Source organism: Danio aesculapii, chromosome 10, assembly GCF_903798145.1.
Source record: "Danio aesculapii chromosome 10, fDanAes4.1, whole genome shotgun sequence".
NCBI lineage: Eukaryota > Metazoa > Chordata > Actinopteri > Cypriniformes > Danionidae > Danio > Danio aesculapii.
In genome coordinates this window covers 45,728,009-45,749,070 of record NC_079444.1, presented here as the reverse complement: position 1 = coordinate 45,749,070, position 21,062 = coordinate 45,728,009, and the positions used below count along the sequence as shown (strand labels likewise).

The following is a 21,062-nucleotide window of genomic DNA, read 5'->3' as shown; positions in this document are numbered from 1 at the left end:
ACACGCAGTCAATAACATCACATGTACACACAACAAACCACTGTTGTCCAATAATTACCCTAATTAACCTAGTTAAGCCTTTAAATGTCTCTTTAAGCTGAATACTAGTGTCTTGAAGAATATCTAGTCTAATATTATGTGCTGTCATCATGATGAAGAGAAAAGAAATTGAACAGCGCTTGGGGAAATATTTTAATAAATTAAATCTGTATAATAGTTTAGACTTCAATATATTTTAAATATATATAAAATAAATATATAAATAATATAATATATAATATAATATAATATAATATAATTAATTATAGGTGGGCATATATTATTTTTTAAATCTAGATTAATCTTGAAATTAATTTAGATTAATCTAGATTAAAATGGCTCATCTGAATTCTGCTGAAGGCATTCAGAATATGTGTGCTAGCCAAAATAAGTCTTTGAGAACGAGTTTCTCGAGCCAGGCGGCGCATTAGACCAGGGGCTCGTCTCCTGTTTCCAAAATGCATCACAAACTGGATGAAAAACTGCTCTACTATAATTGCTGATGAAGATAAATGATGATCAATAAGATGTGCTTGTGTTTATTGTTTATTCAGTTAAACATGAATGTTGAACTGTAGGCCTACATCAGCTCCAAACAGCGATTATTGATGACCTTAATGGCTAAATATGACTAAAGTCATCACTGAACTGAACAGAAATGGAGTTAAGACATGTGGAGTCTGCAGATATTAGTGGCATTACTGAAGTAAACACCGCCATCAAACTATTACCGTCATGGAGGACTTTTCAACATATTTTCCCACAAGATCCACACAGGTGGCTGTCAGTAAAGGACCACACCGGACCGCACACACACACAGATGCACACACACACACACACACACCGTGAAATGCTGAAGTTTTTTCTTTCCGATTGGCGAGCGTTATTAAATACCAGTCCCCACTCCTTATCTGCGTCTAATACCCCAGTTTGTCACGGGGGCATGAATGAAATGTTCATGAGTTAAAGTGAAACTGCCGGACTGCAGCTAAAGTCAGGCGTCCTGCTGATTTGATTCAGAAGGGCACTTTGTATGTCAGACGGCTCACTGGTCAGGTATACATCCGCGCTAAAATATCAAGGTGAAAGTCATCATAGCTGGCGTAGAACAGACCCAGCTCCCAACCCAACTTTGAGAATAGATTAACGGCCATACTTTTTTTTATCGTGTGATAATGATAACGGCCCACCACTAAATAAAAATAATATAAATAATATAAATAAATAATAAATATAATATAATATAAATAATAAATAAATAATAATATAAAAATAATAATATAATAATATAATAATATAATATAATATAATATAAATAATATAATATAATAATATATAATAATAATTAATATAATATAATATAATATAAATAATATAAAATAATATAATAAATATAATATAATATAAAAATATAATATAATAATAAATAAAATATAATAATTGAAATATAATAATATTGAACAAAATAATAATAAATAAATATAATAAATATAATAATATAATAAAATATAATATATATAATATAATATAATATAAATAATATAATATAATAATATAATATAATAAATAATATAATATATATAATATAATAATAAATAATATAATATATATAATATAATATAATAATATATAATATAATATAATATAATAAATATAATAAATATATATAATATAATAATATAAATAAATAATATAATAAATATATAATATATATAATATATATATAATAATAAATATAAATAAAATAAAATAAATAATATAATAAATAAAAGTAATGTAATGTAATGTAATGTAATGTAATGTAATAATAATATAATATAATAAAATATAATAATATAATATAATATAATAAAATATAATAATATAATAATATAATATAATATAATATAATATAAAGTAATGTAATGTAATGTAATGTAATGTAATGTAATGTAATATAATAATATAATATAATATATAAAAATAAATATAATATAATATATAAAATATAAAATATAATATAATATAAATATAATATAATATAATATAAAGTAATGTAATGTAATGTAATGTAATGTAATGTAATATAATAATATAATATAATATAATAAAATATAATATATAATAATAATAATATAATAAAAAATATAATATAAATATATAAATAATATAATAAATAAATAATATAATATAATTAATATAATATAATATAATAATGTAATATAATAATAATAAATAAATATAATATAAATAAAATAAAATAATATATATAAAGTAATGTAATGTAATGTAATGTAATATAATATAATATAATAATATAATAAAATAATATAATATAATAAATAATAATATAATATAATATATTTTTTCTTTTCGGCTTAGTCCCTTTATTAATCAAGGGTTGCCACAGTGGAATGAACCACCAACTATTCCAGCATATGTTTTACACAGCGGATGCCCTTCCAGCTGCAACCCAGTACTGGGAAAACCCATACACACTCATTCACACACACACACACTCATACACTACAACCAATTTAGTTAATCACAGTGCTACCCACTGCACCACTGTGCTGCCTATATTAATAATAATCAATATAATACAAAATACTATAATATAATAGAAAATATTCTGAAATTATTCCATCACATGACGAATATTAGAAAAAAAGCATAAAAATATGGACAGGAGGGCTGATATTTACATGAGCTATAGTTTCTGGTCCAGGATCAGCTGTTATACTGACGTGTGTGTGTGTGTGTGTGTGTGTGTTTCTCCTCAGGGAGTTTTACGTAAGAGTTTCTCCAGCTGCTGATCTCAGAACTGCACGTGATATTTTCACATCGAGACACTCATGAATATGCGCAACACACAATACTGTATTTAGTGCAGTGTTTTCCGTCTGAATGCTCCCTCCGCTTCTGATGTGCTCTTGTTGATTTTCCGCTGCTTGTTCTGGTTTATTCCTGCACTGTAATGCATTGTGGGTAAAAATAGATCTGCTCGTTCGTCAGAGCTGAAGGATGACGATGCTCTCGCTGTTTGCTCATGATTTGACTGATTTTTGATATCAGATGTTTGTGTTTGTATATATTATTAATATCAGCTGATGAGGAAGGAACACACACACACACACACACACACACACACACACACACACACACAACTCACTTTACTTTGATCAACAATTCATTCATTATTAACTGTCAGTTTTTGTCTCCGTGTGTTTCTGCGTGCGTGTGTGTGTGTGTGTGTGTGTGTGTGTGTTAGTGAGGAGCTGAAACTGTCTGCTGTTCAGAGGCAGGCGTCTCTCCAAGAAGAGCAGGGAACTCTGACTGAGCAGCAGGACATCACAGAGAGGTAAACACACACACACACACACACACACACACACACACGCACACCTCTGTATATGTGGAAATTAAATATTCATATCTAATACACATTGTATAGGTCAGTATTTTAGTTTTGTATTGTAGATATTTTGGTTTGGATATACTCAATATTTATGAGTACACATGCATCATGTCAATACAAACTTTTATTTTGGATTCCATTAATTATTTGAGAAAATCTCCATTAAACTAGTGTATTATTGATGATTGTAGAGCTCTGTTCATCTTCACTGCACTTTACTGTGTGTGACAGTATTTCTCCTATTCATGAATGTTAAACAGCGGCGAGATTCTCTGTGGTTATACGTACAGTAGAAGCTCACACTGCGGTTTAATGTTGGTAGTTGTTGAAAGGAGAGCCGGATTTCCTCTGGAGACTTTAATGTCATCTTATCTCATGGGGAATGAGAAATGCTCGTCTGTACATGTTCACAGATCAGCGTTTGACCATACGCCAACATCATCCCATCTGTAGAAACAATACATGACTCAAGTTTAGTTCAGCATTATACATCAGGTTATTTAAAGGCACAGTGTGGCCACTAGAGGCGCATATGCACAACAAACAAAGGCCTCTTTTGATGACTGAGTGTGGAATCATGGGAGTTGGGTAGAATTTCTCCTGTAGAAATTAAATGTATGAATATGTATGTGAAATATTCAACACTTATCTGCTTGTTAAGTGTGACATTACGCGAAGCGACTTCTGGGTCCCAGCGCTCTATCAAACTGTGTGGGGAGACTTAACAAATGCTAATAATAAACAGATACAAAGCGCAGTAATACTTTTAGAAATCACGATCACAATATACACAGCTGAAGTCAGAATTATTAGCCCCCCTGTTCCCCAATTCTGTTTAACGGAGAGCAGATTTCTCCAACACATCTCTAATCATAATAGTTTAATAACTCATTTTTAATAACTTGATGACAGCACATAATATTAGACTAGATATTCTTCAAGACACTTCTATACAGCTTTAAGTCACATTTAAAGGCTTCACTAGGTTAATTAGGTTAACTAGGCAGGTTAGGGGAATTAGGCAAGTTATTGTATAACGATGGTTTGTTCTGGAGACTATTGAAAACAAATATAGCTTAAAGGGGCTAATAATATTGAGCTTAAAATGGTGTTTAAAAAATAAAAACTGCTTTTATTCCAGCTGAAATAAAATAAATAAGACTTTCTCCAGAAGAATATATTACAGACATACTGTGAACATTTCCTGAATCTGTTCAACATCATCTGGGAAATATTAAAAATAGAAAAAAAAAATGAAAGGGGGCTAATAATTCTGACTTAGTTTGTATTTATCCATGCCTAATGGATGCTCCTACTCCATTCAGTTAGTAGTGACCAGTGCATAGTGCAAACCGCGGGGCTCTCCTGCAAAGGAAAGATGTATCAAAATCTGACTGCCGTTTGAGTGCTCGGCACCATGCAGCGCCTGCAGTTCAACTCACAATCATCTTTATCAATCATTTTATCACAGTTGATAACAAGAACAAACAATGAAGCGCTGTCTGATTGACAAGCAGCACATATTGATGTTCAGAAGAATTTAATACGCCAAATCAAACAAATTTATACCCTATTTCAATAGTAAAACATACTCTAATAGGTGTAATCTACACCACATTAAGTGCAGTGTGTGGGTAAGAGGGGGGCAGTGTTTCCATGTGATCCGGTTATCTTGTAGTTCTCTGACTGCTGCTGTTGGTTAAACATTACGACAGTTAAATTAACTAGGTTAAAGTTAATAACTAGGTTAATAAATAAAATATATAAAATAACATTTTAATATTTTACATGTTTTTTGTGCATTTGGGCTGGTTTTGGACAGCTTTTGGGCTGGAAAATGTCATCTATATCTGGCAACACTGACCATGATTTTATATCAAATTCACTTTAGTGTGTGATATGCCTAAAAGTGGTCATAACCAATATTTTCTCAATTCAAATGAGTAGCGGTTTGGACCCGTGAACAATATTGATCACCACTTAACAAGCCGACTGTCATGCTAGTATGAAGCAGAGTAAGACTGAAAGAAGTACAGTATGTAGATCAGTTCACTGCACTTAAAACTATTGTATTTTCAGCACTCTGGGTTGCCAGATAGTGAGAATCTGTGTACTTCATTTCAGTCCTGAAGACTCTCAATGCATGCGGAAAATAAAAATATGCAGGAGGTGTTTTTTAATTGGCAAATAATACAAATATTACAAATGTAAACCTTAGCTGTGTAGCTCACACTGTATGGTTTGATCTTCAGGCACGCTTCAGTTTGTGTCGCCAATCTGGCAACCTGAGTGTGTGTGTGTGTGTGTGTGTGTGTCAGGGCAGGATGAAAAAAACTCTCCAATGTTTTGAATTTGCACTGCGATATGTCGATCATTCCTACAAACTGCACCTTAACCAATTATATTTCAGCAATATAAAATGCATGAGGTGGTTCTTAATTAGCAAATAATATAAATATTAATGTAAACATTAGCTGAGCAACTTACAGTGTAGAGCTCAATCTTAAGGCACACTTCTGTTTGTCGCCAATCTGGCAACCTGAAAAAAAAAAAACTCCTCAATGTTTCGAATTTGCACTGCGATATGTAAATCAATCCTACATACTGCACCTTTAATAACTTCTTTGCCTTTTTTCTTTTCTATAAAACCAAATTGGAAATGTAGTGTGTGTGTGTGACTTAATTATCATAAACACACACACACACACACACCAGCCAAATATACAGAACAGTTGTAGATGTTTTAATTAAAAACACTTGCATGTGATGCCTTGAATATCATCTTTTGGCTCCACATCTTTTGTTTTCCTCCTAGAAACACCCCGCTGGATGAATATTCAGTGTTTCTCATGTTTCTCTGTAAGCTCTTAATCTTCACCGGAGATGATGGATGTTCTGTGAGCTCTGTTTATGGATTTATTAATCAATCTGTGCGCTCTAATCAGACCCTAAAATCTGCCAAATGAGAGTTAAAGTCAGTGTTGGCGAGAGTACACTGGTGTTTATCCAGCAGATGGAGATGATGCTGTAAATGTGTGCTGCTGTGGTCATGCGCATGTGAGCAGCTCATCATTAGTGCTTCAGTTTCTCTGAACTCCAGCCAGATTTGTCATCAGAATTATAATATTGTTCATGCAAAATGATTTAGAATTATTTATTTTATATTCACTACCTGACAAAAGTCTTGTGGTGGATCCCAGTATTGAGAGCAACAGATAATAACTGGACTTCTAGTTGATCATGTGTAAAAGTGTCAGAAGGTGGATTTCTGTGCTGAATCATCTGTTGATTTGCATCAATCACCAATACTGCAGAAGACCTACTGGAACCCACATGGAGCCAAGATTCTCACAGAAATCAGTCAAGTTTGGTGAAGGAGAAATCATGGTTTGGGGTTTCATCATTCAGTATGGGGGCGTGCGAGAGATCTGCAGAGTGGATGATCAACATCAACAGCCTGAGGTATCAAGACATTTGTGCTGCCCATTACATTACAAACCACAGGAGAGGGACAATTCTCCAGCAGGACAGCGCTCCTTCTCATACTTCAGCCTCCACATCAAAGCTGAAAGCAGAGAAGGTCAAGCTGCTCCAGGATTGGCCAGCCCAGTCACCAGACATGAACATTATTGAGCACGTCTGGGGTAAGATGAAGGAGGAGACGTTGAAGATGAACACAAAGACTCTTGATGAACTCTGGGAGTCCTGCAAGAAGGCTTCTTCACCATTCCAGATGACTTTATTAATCAGTGATTTGAGTCATGTCAGAGATGTATGGATGCAGTCCTCCAAGCTCATGATGGAGTCAGACACAATATTCATTCTGTTTCCACTGCAGCATGAGCACATATTCTATACTGGACATTATTGAAGGTTCAGTGAGCAGACTTTAGTCTAAGCAGAGTCAGACCTTACTGTCCTAATCAAATCATTAATAATTAAGACATGATCATATATTTGTGCTCAAATAAGCCTCATCTAGAGGCCTTTACCTTTCATATAAGACACTTCTGATACATAATCATCAACTAGAAGTCGACTTATTATTGTGTTCCTAAAACTTGTATGGGTGACAACACTTTTGTCAGGTAGTGTGTATATATTAGTGCTCACCATATCAGTACACCCCATTTTTTATTTTTTTAATGCATTTCTCAGTGTATATAAGCAACATATTTTTAGCGCGTTAAACAGATCAGTTCTATTAAACAGATATATGCATTAAAATAAGAGTTTGATCACTGAATCTTTTCGGAATAGAAGCATACATTTACATTCAAACCAGTTACTGCAAAAACAATTAGAAACAACACATTTTCTACTAATTTGATATGTTTTATTTTTCTCTTATTTTTCATGTTTATTAATATTGACTTTAATATTTTCCCCAACATATTCATTTAACTGTGGTCATTTTTGGACCGTGATATTCAGTGTTTTTGTTAGATCAGTTATGTGTTTGGTACTGACCAATCTAATGTATCTGCACACATATATTACTGTACAGCATCCTGGTGGGAAATATTAAGAAAATTGTGTTGAATATTTAAATTATATGTAGAATTTACTTACAATAATAATAAAAATAAAAATAAAATACTATACTAAATTGGCCGCAATGTATGAGCGTGTGTGTGTGTGAATGAGTATGTGTATGGGTGTTTTCCAGTACTGGGTTGCAGCTGGGAAGGGGAATTCACTGCATACAACTAATGCTGGAATAGTTGGCGGTTCATTCCACTGTGGCTACCTCTTATAAATAAGGGACTAAACTGAATGAAGATGAATGAATGAATAATTATTATTATTATTTAAATCAGGGGTGTCCACGCTCAGTCCTGGAGGGCCGGTGTCCTGCTGAGTTTAGTTCCAACCTGCTTCAACACACCTGCCAGGAAGTTTTCAGTGTCTAGTATGAGCTTGATTAGCTGGTTTAGGTGTGTTTAATTGGGATTGGAGCTAACTCTCCAGAACAGCGGCCCTCCAGGACCGAGTTTGGACCCCCCTGACTTAAATGATCATAATAAAGCATTGATTAATCATACATTAACTACTGCATTATTAAAAACAAAGCTGTGCTTCTTAACATTGTGCTTCTTAACAGTGAACGCACTGAGAGTTAACAAACAATGAAGGATTTATTTTATGAACAGAGTAATGTTCAACACTGTCATGTTCATTATTTGTAAATTAACATTTACTTAATGCAGTCTTATTTAAAGTAATAATGTACACCCTGTTTGATTGCTGGTAATATTATTGTTATTTTTCCACTTACACACACAGGGAAAACTCCAATGCACTGATGTCAGAGACAGACACAGAGCTGGAGATGCTGCGAAACGAGGTACGTCTAATTAAACCTGTGCACTAGTCTTTATCCACTGTGATAAATGCTGTCTGTACATTGGTTTCATACTGTACATATTATTGTTCTGACTTGTACTGTTGGTGATTTAAAGAGCAGCTATCATGCTAAACTCACTTTTATAAGGGGTTTAACCCCAGTTGTGTGTCAGCAGTGTGTCAATATCTCCAGCAGCCTATAATGCTCAACATGAATTAATTCTATCTGTTATAATCAGACTTGATGAATGAAACGCTTTGATTGACATTCTCCCTTTGTACGTGTCATCAGAGGGGGAAAGCCCCGCCCACTAATGCCCATCTCATTAGCATAAACAGCAGCCCTGAGTGAGAAGCAGCCGTCTGTCCATTAGCCATTAGAGTGTTTGAGCTGCTGAAGATAATGTCAGCATAGACTAAGAGGATTATAGATGTGGAGTTTTAGATGAACAGAGACAGGAGCGACATAGACTGACAGAAGCATGAACACACACTCACACTGAAGCACACCTGACCTTCAGTCACAACACACACACTCCTGTTTTACATCTGTCGCACAGCCGTCTGTAGCTCCGCCCTCTTCTGAAAAGAGCTCAATCTCATTTGCATTTAAAGCGGCAGTCACCAAAACACCACAGTTAGGGTAAAGCCTGAAAGGGTCAGTTTCAGAGAGCTGGAGGACATTACCTGTGTGCTAATCTCAGCTCAAACACACACACACACACACACACACATCAGAGACTTATTTAACATCGTGTATAATGAAGGAATAATATATCACCGTTTATATTTTTATATAATAAGTATAAATCATGTTGCGGTCTCAGATTGCAGCGCTGCGTGGAGAAAACGCCATGGCCAAGACTCTTAAATCAGCCGTAACATCACTAGAAGAGGATAAAGCAGAGCTGCTGGAGCGAGTGAAGAGTCTGGAGCAGAAGCTGGAGCTCCGACACACACACAGCGGACAGCAGAGCAGCACAGGTCTGATTAAACACACACACACACACACACACACACACACACACCTTATTATACTGTATACTGCAGGGCTGCTGAATGTTGGACTCTGATTGGCTGATGGTCACTCTCAGGTGTTTAATTATTCTCAGATAAAGACACAGCTAAAGTAGTTCCGGCAGGTTTAGAGCGTATTACAGCATCATATCACTCCACTGAATGGTTAGAGTTATTACACAGCGAGAACAGTCAGAAATCACAACAGAACATGACAGAAGGATTAACTCAGTCAGAATGAAGCTAAACTGTGTGTGTGTGTGTGTGTGTGTGTGTGTGTGTGTGTGTGTGTGTGTGGTGTGTGTGCGTGTGTGTGGTGTGTGGTGTGTGTGTGTGTGTTGCAGGAGACGCTACTGTTGAGCAGCTGAGAGAAGAAAAGGAGTTTGCTGAAGGACAGGTGAGTCGTGCGCGTGTGCGTGCGTGCGTGCATGCGTGCGTGTTGTGTGTTGATGCAGTGTGTAACTCATCTGCACTCATCTGTGTTCTCCTGCATAAATCAGATCAACTTCCTGAACTCCGTCATCGTGGATCTGCAGAGGAAGAATGAGGAGCTGAAGGTGAAGCTGAAGAAGATGGCGCTGACCGAGTTTAACGGGAACGAGGACAATGACGGGTGAGTTTGCAAACGGCAGCATTCTGGTGCTTATTAGAGTTAGTATTGGTGTTTTAAATGATTATGACTTATTTTCCTGGATTATCTGTCTGTCAGATATTTAGTCAATGTGTTGTTTGTGTTGTTTTTCATCTTTCTCTGGACAGTTTCATGCACTTAAATCTCCTAAAAATGATTCTGTAAAACCTTGTCAAGTCGAGATTTACATGATTGACAGTTTACCATATTAATGTAAACTTCACACATTCATATTCAATAATAAATAATTCTAATTATTATAATACTAATAATAACAATAATACTTTATTACTGTTTTTATTGTCATTTTTTATTTAATCATTAATATTATTATTAAATGTTATTATTATTATAAAAATTATTATATTAAGTTATTATTATATAATATATTAAGGTAATAATAAATCTAAATTAATATTAAAAATACATGTATACATTTGATATTATGATAATAACTAAAATAATAATATTAATAATAATAATTCTTATTGTTACTATTATTATTCATTCATTGATTTTCCAACGGCTTAGTCCCTTATTTATCAGGGGTCATCACAGTGGAATGAACCACCAACTATCACAGCATATGCCTTACACAGCGGATGCCTCTCCAGCTGCAACCCAATACTAGGAAACACCCATACACACACACACTCATACACTACGGCCAGTTCAGTTGATCAGTTCCCCTATAGCGCATGTGTTTGGACTGTGGGGGAAACCGGAGCACCCGGAGGAAACCCACACCAACACGAGGAAACATGCAAACTCCACACAGAAACACCAACTGACCCAGCCGGGACTCGAACCAGCAACTTTCTTGCTGTGAGGCCACAGTGCGAGACCACTGACCATATTAATTATTATATTATTAATATTATTGTTTGTTATTATTATTATTATTATTATTATTACTATTATTATTATTATACTATTATTATTATTATTATATTAAGATAATAAGAAATCAAATTGAATTTAAAAATACATTTTTTTAGGAAATAATAGTTAATAATTATAACTTCTGTAAAGCAAACAATGTTCTGTTTGTTGTTTGTCTTCAGATTATGTATTCTTTGGGGTCAAACAGTCCTGAATGCATTATTATTACAATCAATTACTCTTGCACACGACCACACACACATGCACTATACATGCTCTGCTTTTTTAGAATTTGTTAGTTTGCGACTAGTTTGCAATGAATACATTTTATTGTGGATCCACATTATTATTAATATTATTAAACAAAATAATTATATTAAATTAATAATAAATCTAAATAATTATTACAAAATACATACATTTTAGGTTACTTCCGAATGCAAACAGTGTGTTTTAAAGGATCTTATGCGTTACTTTATGCATCTTTAAATATGTATTTCTTAAGGGTGAAAACAGTTTTGGATGTATTATTATTATAATAATAACTCATGTACATGACCACACACACACTATACATGCATTTACTTGTGTTTCCACATCCTCCCTAGTCTGGTTGAGGGAAGAAGAAGAAGAAAGCACCGCCACGTGTATTCTGCGATATCTGCGACTGTTTTGACCTCCACGACACTGAGGACTGTCCCACACAAACACAGTCTCCAGACTCCCTCCGCACAGTTCGTACCGCGGCCGGCGCAGCGATGAGAGGCCATACTGCGACATCTGTGAGGCCTTTGGACACGCCACCGAGTCCTGCAATGATGACCAGACCTTCTGAATCGCTTTAAAACACAGATGAACCATATTTTTCTACACAGAGCATACAGCTGAGGGCTAAATTATTCACCCCTATGCAGTATTTATTCTCTTTCAAATATTTCCCAAATGATGTTGAACAGATTCAGGAATTTCTCACAGTATTTCCTCTAATATTTGTTCTTCTGGAAAAAGTCTTATTTGTTTTTAATAGTTTAAAAGCCATGTTAAGCTCAATATTATTAGCCCTCTTCAGCAATATTAGTGTTGGATTGTCTCCAGAAAAACCACTGTTATACAATGACTTGCCTAATTACCATAACTTTAACCTAATTACTCTAGTGAAGCCTTTAAATGTCACTTTCAGCTGAATACTAGTGTCTTGAAGAATATCTAGTCTAATATTATTTACTGTCATCATGACAAAGAGAAAGTAAATCAGTTATTAGAGATGAGTTATTAACACTGTTATGTGCAGAAATGTGCTGAAGAAATCTGCTCTCTGTTAAACAGAAATTGGGGAAAAATAGAAAAGAGTTCAAATATCACAGGAGACCAAATAATTCAGACTTCAGCTGTATCTGTATATTAATTTTATCCTTGTACATTCCCGGAAACATATCCGCCGTGTGAAGGTTACGGTATGCTGCATTGAAGGAATCTCAGTGTTATGAGTAGGGCTGAGGAGATCAATCTGTGCGTTGTGATCGGTGGATTATTTCTGAATGCATCATTATCCTTTATTAAATGGATTTTGAGCTTAGTTTTGAACAGCAGATGGCGCTCTAGGCTAGTGTTTAACAGCAGAGGCGTTCTAGGCTAGTTTTTAACAGCAGAGGCGCTCTAGGCTATTGTTTAACGACGCTCTAGGAGTATGTAATGGCGCTCTAGGCTCATGTTTCACAGCTGACAGCACTCTAGGCTAGTTTTGAACAGCAGATGGCGCTCTAGGCTAGTGTTTAATGGCACTCTAGGCTAGTGTTTTCGACAGCAGACACGTTCTATGCTAGTGTTTAACAGCAAACGGCTCTAGGCTAGTTTTTAACAGCAGAAGTGCTCTAGGCTATTGTTTAACGACGCTCTAGGAGTATGTAATGGCGCTCTAGGCTAGTGTTTAACAGCTGACAGAACTCTAGGCTATATTTGAACAGCAGATGGTGCTCTAGGCTAGTGTTTAAACAGCAGACAGCGTTCTAGGCTAGTGTTTAACAGCTGACAGCACTCTAGGCTAGTTTTGATCAGCAGATGGTGCTCTAGGCTAGTGTTTAAACAGCAGACAGCGTTCTAGGCTAGTGTTTAACAGCTGACAGCACTCTAGGCTAGTTTTGATCAGCAGATGGTGCTCTAGGCTAGTGTTTAAACAGCAGACAGCACTCTAGGCTAGTTTTGATCAGCAGATGGTGCTCTAGGCTAGTGTTTCACGGCGCTCTGAAAGTGTATGTAATGGCGCTCTAGGCTAGTATTTAACAGCTGATGCACTCTAGGCTAGGTTTAACAACAGATGGCGCTCTAGGCTAGTGTTTAATAGCAGATGGCGCTCTAGGCTAGATTTTAACTGCAGAGGCGCTCTAGGCTAGTGTTTAACAGCAGATAGTGTTCTAGGTTAGTGTTTAACAGCAGACGGCGCTTTAGGCTAGTGTTTAACAGCAGATGGTGCTCTAGGCTAGATTTTAACTGCACAGGCGCTCTAGGCGGGTTTAACGACGCTCTAGGAGTATGTAATTGCACTCTAGGCTAGTGTTTAACAGCAGACAGCGTTCTAGGCTAGTTTTTAACAGCAGAGGGCGCTTTTTGAACAGCAGAGGGCGCTCTAGGCTAGTTTTGAACAGCAGAGAGTGCTCTAGGCTATTGTTTAACGGCGCTCTAGGCTAGTTTTAAACAGCAGAGGGTGCTCTAGTCTATTCTTTAACGGCGCTCTAGGCTAGTTTTGAACAGCAGAGGGTGCTCTAGGCATGTGTGTAATGGCTGTCTAGTAAAAACTGGTAAAAATGAAGCTCAGAATCCATTCCAGAAAGAATAAAACCAAAAGCAGTGAAGATCTCAGAATCCACACAGAATCTCTTTTGCGACACATCACAAGTGTATTTCCCCAGCCCTAATGATAAAGACGAGAGATGTGTCTATGTGTTATTCAGTTGATGTGTGTAAGTCTTGTGTGGATTGATTGTCCAGTGATAATGACCAGCAGGTAAATCAGCATCAGTTAGGGATATCATCTGTTTCAAGCTGCTGTGTGTAATTTCCACACCCCTATAGGCACAAAATGGAATTGCAAACAAAATGACAAGCAGGTGTCCTTTACTCAGCTTCAGCAGAAACTCATGCGATTGTTTGATGGAGTTAATATTTGAGCAAACGTATTGAAGGTACAGATTTGATCAGCTCTTTATGAATAATGCTACTCATTATGCAGTAATAAGAACGAGTGAAGACGATAGTAATACAAGTGGGACTTGAGCAGAGCACACTGTCACCATGCATTCAGATATTAGACATATGCTATATATTGCTTTTTTCTACTGCTTCAACAATGGCAGTTTGGTAGTGTGCTGCTCTTAACACAAGATGTCGCACTTTAGTCATTTACTTTGAATTCCACATGAAACAAATACTGCAGTAGTTTACAGTAAACAGCGTACTGTAGGAAAACTCCTATGATATACTTATTAGTTAATATTACAGTATGCTCAGTGTTATATAACTATAATGTATACAGTGTCATACACATGACTCAAAAACACTTATATTTACCATAAATTACTATAGTATTTTTTCAAAGCTGCTTCTACATATTAACCCTTGCGTGCTGTTGGGTCATTTTCATTCATTACACAGGCTGATTTCTAGGCTGTATTAAAAAAATGTTCAGAAACTCAACAATACTCTGTTCAGATTGACTCTCCTTTGGTGACGTTGATGCTGTTTTTGCTCCATTGACTTCCATTATAATCACATTTACTGATTGTAAAGCTGACAGCAGATAATCATGCTTTGTTTGCAATCAAAAACTGTGATTATAATGGAAGTCAATGGAGCAAAACAGCCCCAACATCACCAAAGGGAGTCCATCTGAACAGAACACAAGGGTTAAACCAAAAAGGAAGATTTTAATAAAATTTAATTGACAGAAATGACATACTTCAGCTTAAGGAACTTGTGATGGACTGTTATTTCAGATAGAAAACAGTATGACCAATGCACCAAACAGAGCTGAAGCTAACCACTATTAACTTATTGCACTTCTCACTTTAAATGCACACGGCACACCTGTTTAACTGCCATTATTTGGAGTTTGTACTTGTAAATGTCAGACATATACTCATGATTTTGTCATCTGAAAGGGTTTTTTTATGTGTATGTTGACGTTATGTCCTGTAGATGTCAGGCCTGTTCACACCAAGAGTTTCTGGCACAAAGAAACTTCACTTCAAGATGGTAAACATGTTTTTTGTATGCATATATTAAGATTTATTTAAATAGACTATGCATCAAACTTTACTGCAAAAAAAGGATTTGCAAATATTTTATATCTTAACCTCCACCTTGGTGTGAACAGACCTTTACTTAAGCACAACTTTTAAGCACAAGATCATATTCTATTTAATTATTGTGTACTATTATTAACAAAGATTATTTAGCAGCCTAATAAACTGCAACAAAGATATATTCTGTATAATATTCTTCATTAATTCCCTTTGTTTAAACGTATTCTGAATGTTTGCATTATTGCAAATATACGGTCTGTTTCTACTGAAATATTGTGACAGTCTTTTAACTATTGTACTGTATATTCACACCAACTCAATACAAACAATGGACATATTTGTTTTCTTTGTATTGCCTGGAAACACTGAGAATTGATTCTGATGTTGTTTTGTGTTTTTGTCAAAGAGTTCACAATGTATTATTTAAAATGTTTCAGTTCATCTGAATGGAAGAACCCCGAACATATGAGCTGGACAAGACCAATCCCTGCTGAAAAAAACAGCTTAAACCAGCTTAAGCTGGTTTTAGCTGGTTGACCAGCCTGATTTTAGAGGGGTTTTTGCCATTTCCAGCCTGGTTTTAGCTGGTCAGGCTGGAAAATGACCAGCTAAAACCAGCTTGACCAGCCTGGTTTGAGCTGGACATAGCGAGTTTTGGCTGGGCTCCCAGCCTGGTTAGGCTGGTTAAGCTGGTTTTAGTTGGTCATCTACCAGCTAAGACCAGGCCGGAAATGGCCAAAACCCCTCTAAAACCAGCCAACCAGTCTAGGCTGATTTAAGCTGTTTTTTTCAGCAGGGATGTGAACCCCACAAAATAACAATGAAAATATTATTTTATTTAGTCTTTCTTATTTTATGTATTATGGCTCGTTTCCACTGACTGGTACTGTACGGTTCGTTTCGGTAGAGTTGTTTGCTTATTTAAAGCTCTGAGATGAGAATATGTCCGCAATGCTTGAGAAAAGCAAATAACAAAAAACTGCTAACAGCTCGGCTTTGTTCTGTATGTCTACAATTGGTCAATATAACAGCCAAAATAAATGTATATTAGGGCTATTGTTGTGTATTCAAGGCTTTATTTTTTAGTGATAATGTAACAGTATATTGAAGGAGCACGTGATCGATCTCGCCGCAGAAGAAAAGCGCGCGAACAGGGAGACTGAGGAAGACGCCGGATGATCTGAGGTAAAACATTTCTCGACGATTAATCCCTATAACTTTGAAAAAAGAGTGGAAATCGTTAATTAAGCAATGTTATCATACGGTATCATTTCCCCGCGCGAACGAGCTGTGTTTTTACGAACATAACAAAAATCTCTCGATCTGACACGATTGTTTACGCTGTACATATTGTTCGTATCAAAATCATTCAAATACATCAGTCTTTAGCTAGAAACATTTTGTAGATTCTCTTTAACAACAACATAATCATCAACAAAAACTATGCACAACGTTACCACAAAGCAAGTAAACCACAAACATTATTTTGGCTTGATAAACCTAGCATGAAAGTTAGAAATGATTAAATAAAAAAATTTATATGTTTGAAGCAGTTTTATAAACTTGGAAGCCAAGCTGTCAAGCTAAAATGTAAATAATTCAAAATAATTAAATAATTCCATATAATATATCAAACAATGGACATTGCCTTATAAATAATAATCAATCCAACTGCCTCAGTGTGTTATTTTTTTATTAAAACGATTAAAATGCTAAAAACAAACAGTAAGAACAGAATAAATAATGTTACCATTACCACATTTTCAATAATATACAATGTACATGTCAAAGAAAACAGGATCCCAAATCTCGAAGAGTATTTCATAATTGTACGTTGCTTCATCAGATTGAAGTCAGAGTGGATATATTATTATTGACATCATTTAATGACTGCCAGACTCGATTCCATCTCAATAGGTTTAGAAATGAGCTATATATGAAGTTATTTTGACATGTAACAAAAACTATTCCTCCTCCTATGAGTTAAAGCAGGGATACTTGTAAAATAAATAAATAAAATCACACATCAAGGAGCCAGAAGGCACACAAACCAGTATATGAATGTCTATGTCTATGAATGAATTATAAGCACTAGTAGAGTCATTTAAATAATAATAAAATACTTAAAACTAGGATGATCACAGCAGCAATTTCGACTTTTATCCTGACAAATCTTGCAGTGCATTCAATCAGCTTACTGGGCAATGTGGTTGTGGGTGGAGTCTGATAGAGAGAGTTGTGGGTGGAGTATGATGGAGTGAGACTGTGGGTGGAGTCTGATAGAGTGAGTTGTAGGTGGAGTCTGAGGAAGCAAGATTGTGGGTTAAACCTCATATAGATTGTGGGTGGAGTCTGATGTACTGAGGCTGTGAGTGGAGTGATGGGGCGAGGTTGTGGGTGGAGTCTGTTGTAGTGAGGCTGTGGGTGAAGCCTGATGGAATGAGTTTATGGGTGGAGCCTGATATAGCAAGGCTGTGGGTGGAGTCTGATGGAGTGAGGTTGTGGGTGGAGTCTGTTAAAACATATAATGTTTGTATTTAAAACACACATTGACTTGTTAATCCGAAACGTATTTGGACGGTACAAACAAATATCAAAAATGTATTTTATTAAGTAAATAAAAGTCTAAATTATTCAAAATGTATTTTTTGTAATCTGTCACTTTAAGGAAAACGCTCATTTCAAAAACAGTGAATATTTACATGAAGTGCTAATATATGCGCATTTTAAATGAACAGACACAGCATTTGTTGAAGGTTATTTACAGTCACTTTATATACACACTATAGATGTCAGGGCTTAAAATCACATTTTGACTCTTTATTGTGCAAAAACCCCACATAGAGTAGCTTAATTTACATAATTACCATATATGGTCACACTTTATTTTAAGGTACAATTTATTGCTCCAATAAACTCCTAATTTGCTGCATATTGCAGCAATATGCTGCATATTGCAGCATATTGCAGCATGTTTACCAGACAACGCTATATTACCAGACAACGCTATATCGCTAACGGAGCATCAAACATTCCGAGCAGACAGAACGGCGGATGACTCCGGTAAGACCAGAGGCGGAGGATTATGCATTTATATTAACAAAGCTTGGTGCACAAACTCTGTCGTCGTTGGGAGACATTGCTCTGTTAACCTGGAATTTCTAATGGTTAAATGTAGACCGTTTTATCTGCCACGGGAGTTCACCTCCACCATAATAACTGCTGCTTATATACCTCCCGACGCTGATGCCAAGCTTGCTATGAATGAACTTCATGCAGCCATCAGCAAACAACAGACTGCTCACCCGGAGGCTGCTTTTATTGTTGCGGGGGATTTTAATCACTCAAACTTAAAGACAGTGCTCCCCAAATTCCATCAGAACATTTTCTGCCACACAAGGGGAAACAAAACTTTAGACCAAGTTTACACAAACATGGCTGAAGCATATGCTGTGACCCCCCTCCCCCACTTGGGTCAATCAGATCACCTTTGTTTGTTTCTCACCCCCAAGTACTCACCCATCGTCAACCGTGTGAAGCCATCAGTAAGGACCATCAAAGTGTGGCCAGCGGGGGTGGACTCCACACTCCAGGACAGGTTTGAACACACAGACTGGAGTATGTTTGCTTCCCAGGCCACATGTGGCTCTCACACAGACATTGACAGTTACACTTCCTCTGTTCTGGAATATATCAACACCACCATAGACAGTGTTACAACCCAGAACAGATCACCACATACCCAAATCAAAAGCCATGGATGAACAAGGAGGTGCGCCTCCTGCTGAAGGCACGCAACACTGCATTCAGATCAGGGGATGCACAGGCCTACAGCACTTCCAGGGCTAATCTGAAGAGGGGCATCAAAAAGGCCAAGCACTGCTACAAGCTAAAGCTAGAGGAGCACTTTTCCAACTCTGATCCTCGGCGCATGTGGCAGGGCATCCAGGCCATCAGCAACTACAAACCCAGCCAGTCCACCCCCACAGCCACAAATGTCTACTTCCTGAACGAGCTAAATGACTTTTATGCCCGCTTTGAAAGAGACAATACAGAACCCTACACCAGGAACACTACCTCAACCGACCACTCACCTATCACACTCACCTCCTCAGAAGTCTACACCGCACTGAGTCGGATCAATGTGCGTAAGGCTGCTGGACCAGACGGTATTCCTGGGCGCGTCCTCAAAGCATGTGCAGAACAGCTCACTGGGGTGTTCACAGACATTTTCAACCTGTCACTTAACCTAGCAACTGTGCCAACATGCTTTAAAACCACCTCTATTGTGCCGGTGCCCAAACACTCCAGCCCAACATGCCTGAATGACTACCGCCCTGTAGCACTCACACCCATCATCATGAAGTGCTTCGAGCGGTTGGTCCTGGCACATCTGAAAGACTCTCTGCCATCCACACTGGACCCACATCAGTTTGCCTACCGTGGCAACAGGAGCACAGAAGATGCCGTCTCCATAGCACTGCACTCTGTACTCACACACCTGGACAATAAAACACTTATGCACGAATGCTGTTTGTTGACTTCAGCTCAGCATTCAACACTGTCATACCCTCTAAGCTACTGATCAAACTCAGAGACCTGGATATCGACACGTCTCTCTGCAACTGGGTTATGGACTTTCTGACTAACAGACCTCAGAATGTTAGATCAGGCCACATCTGCTCCACCACCATCACACTCAACACTGGTGTACCACAGGGCTGCGTGCTGAGCCCCTTCCTCTACTCCCTTTTTACCATCGACTGTAGGCCTGTGAACAGATCCAACACCATCATCAAATTTGCAGATGACACCACAGTGATTGGTCTAATCAGCAATAATGATGAGACTGCCTACAGGGAGGAGATACAGCATCTGGCCACTTGGTGCACCGACAATAATCTGCTCCTTAACACCAATAAGACCAAGGAGCTCATTGTGGACTTCAGGAAGGGACGAACAGGCTCGCATGATCCCATCCACATTAATGGGATGGCCGTTGAGCCTGTCTCATCCTTCAAGTTCCTGGGGACCCACATCTCAAAGGACCTTTCCTGGACCACCAACACCTCCAGCCTGGTCAAGAAGGCTCACCAGCGCCTATTCTTCTTGAGGCAACTTAAGAAGAACCAGCTTTCATCAGCCGTCTTGGTGAACTTCTACCGCTGCACAATAGAAAGCATCCTGACCAACTGCGTCACAGTCTGGTATGGAAGCTGCTCTGTTGCTGAGCGTAAGGCACTGCAGCGGGTGGTGAAAACTGCCCAACGCATCACAGGGACTACACTGCCAGCCATTGAGGACATCCAGAAGAAACACTGTCTGCGCCGAGCACGCAGTATTCTTAAGGACACCTCTCACCCTGCTCACAGACTGTTTTCTCTCCTGCCTTCCGGCAGGCGTTTCAGGCTCCCCCGGACAAAAACCAGCAGACTGAGGAACAGCTTTTTC

General features: G+C 37.2%; 1 protein-coding gene across 1 annotated transcript in view; it reads left to right on the top strand.

The window, feature by feature from the left end:
- Positions 1–10,417, top strand: part of clip1b (CAP-GLY domain containing linker protein 1b) — a 43,552-nt gene extending 33,135 nt beyond the window's left edge. The window contains exons 17-19 of the mRNA XM_056466495.1: positions 9,611–9,767; positions 10,145–10,197; positions 10,301–10,417. Of these exons, the coding sequence (XP_056322470.1) occupies positions 9,611–9,767; positions 10,145–10,197; positions 10,301–10,417 (327 nt within the window). The remainder of the gene's footprint in view (positions 1–9,610; positions 9,768–10,144; positions 10,198–10,300) is intronic.
- The last annotated feature ends 10,645 nt before the right edge of the window (positions 10,418–21,062 follow it).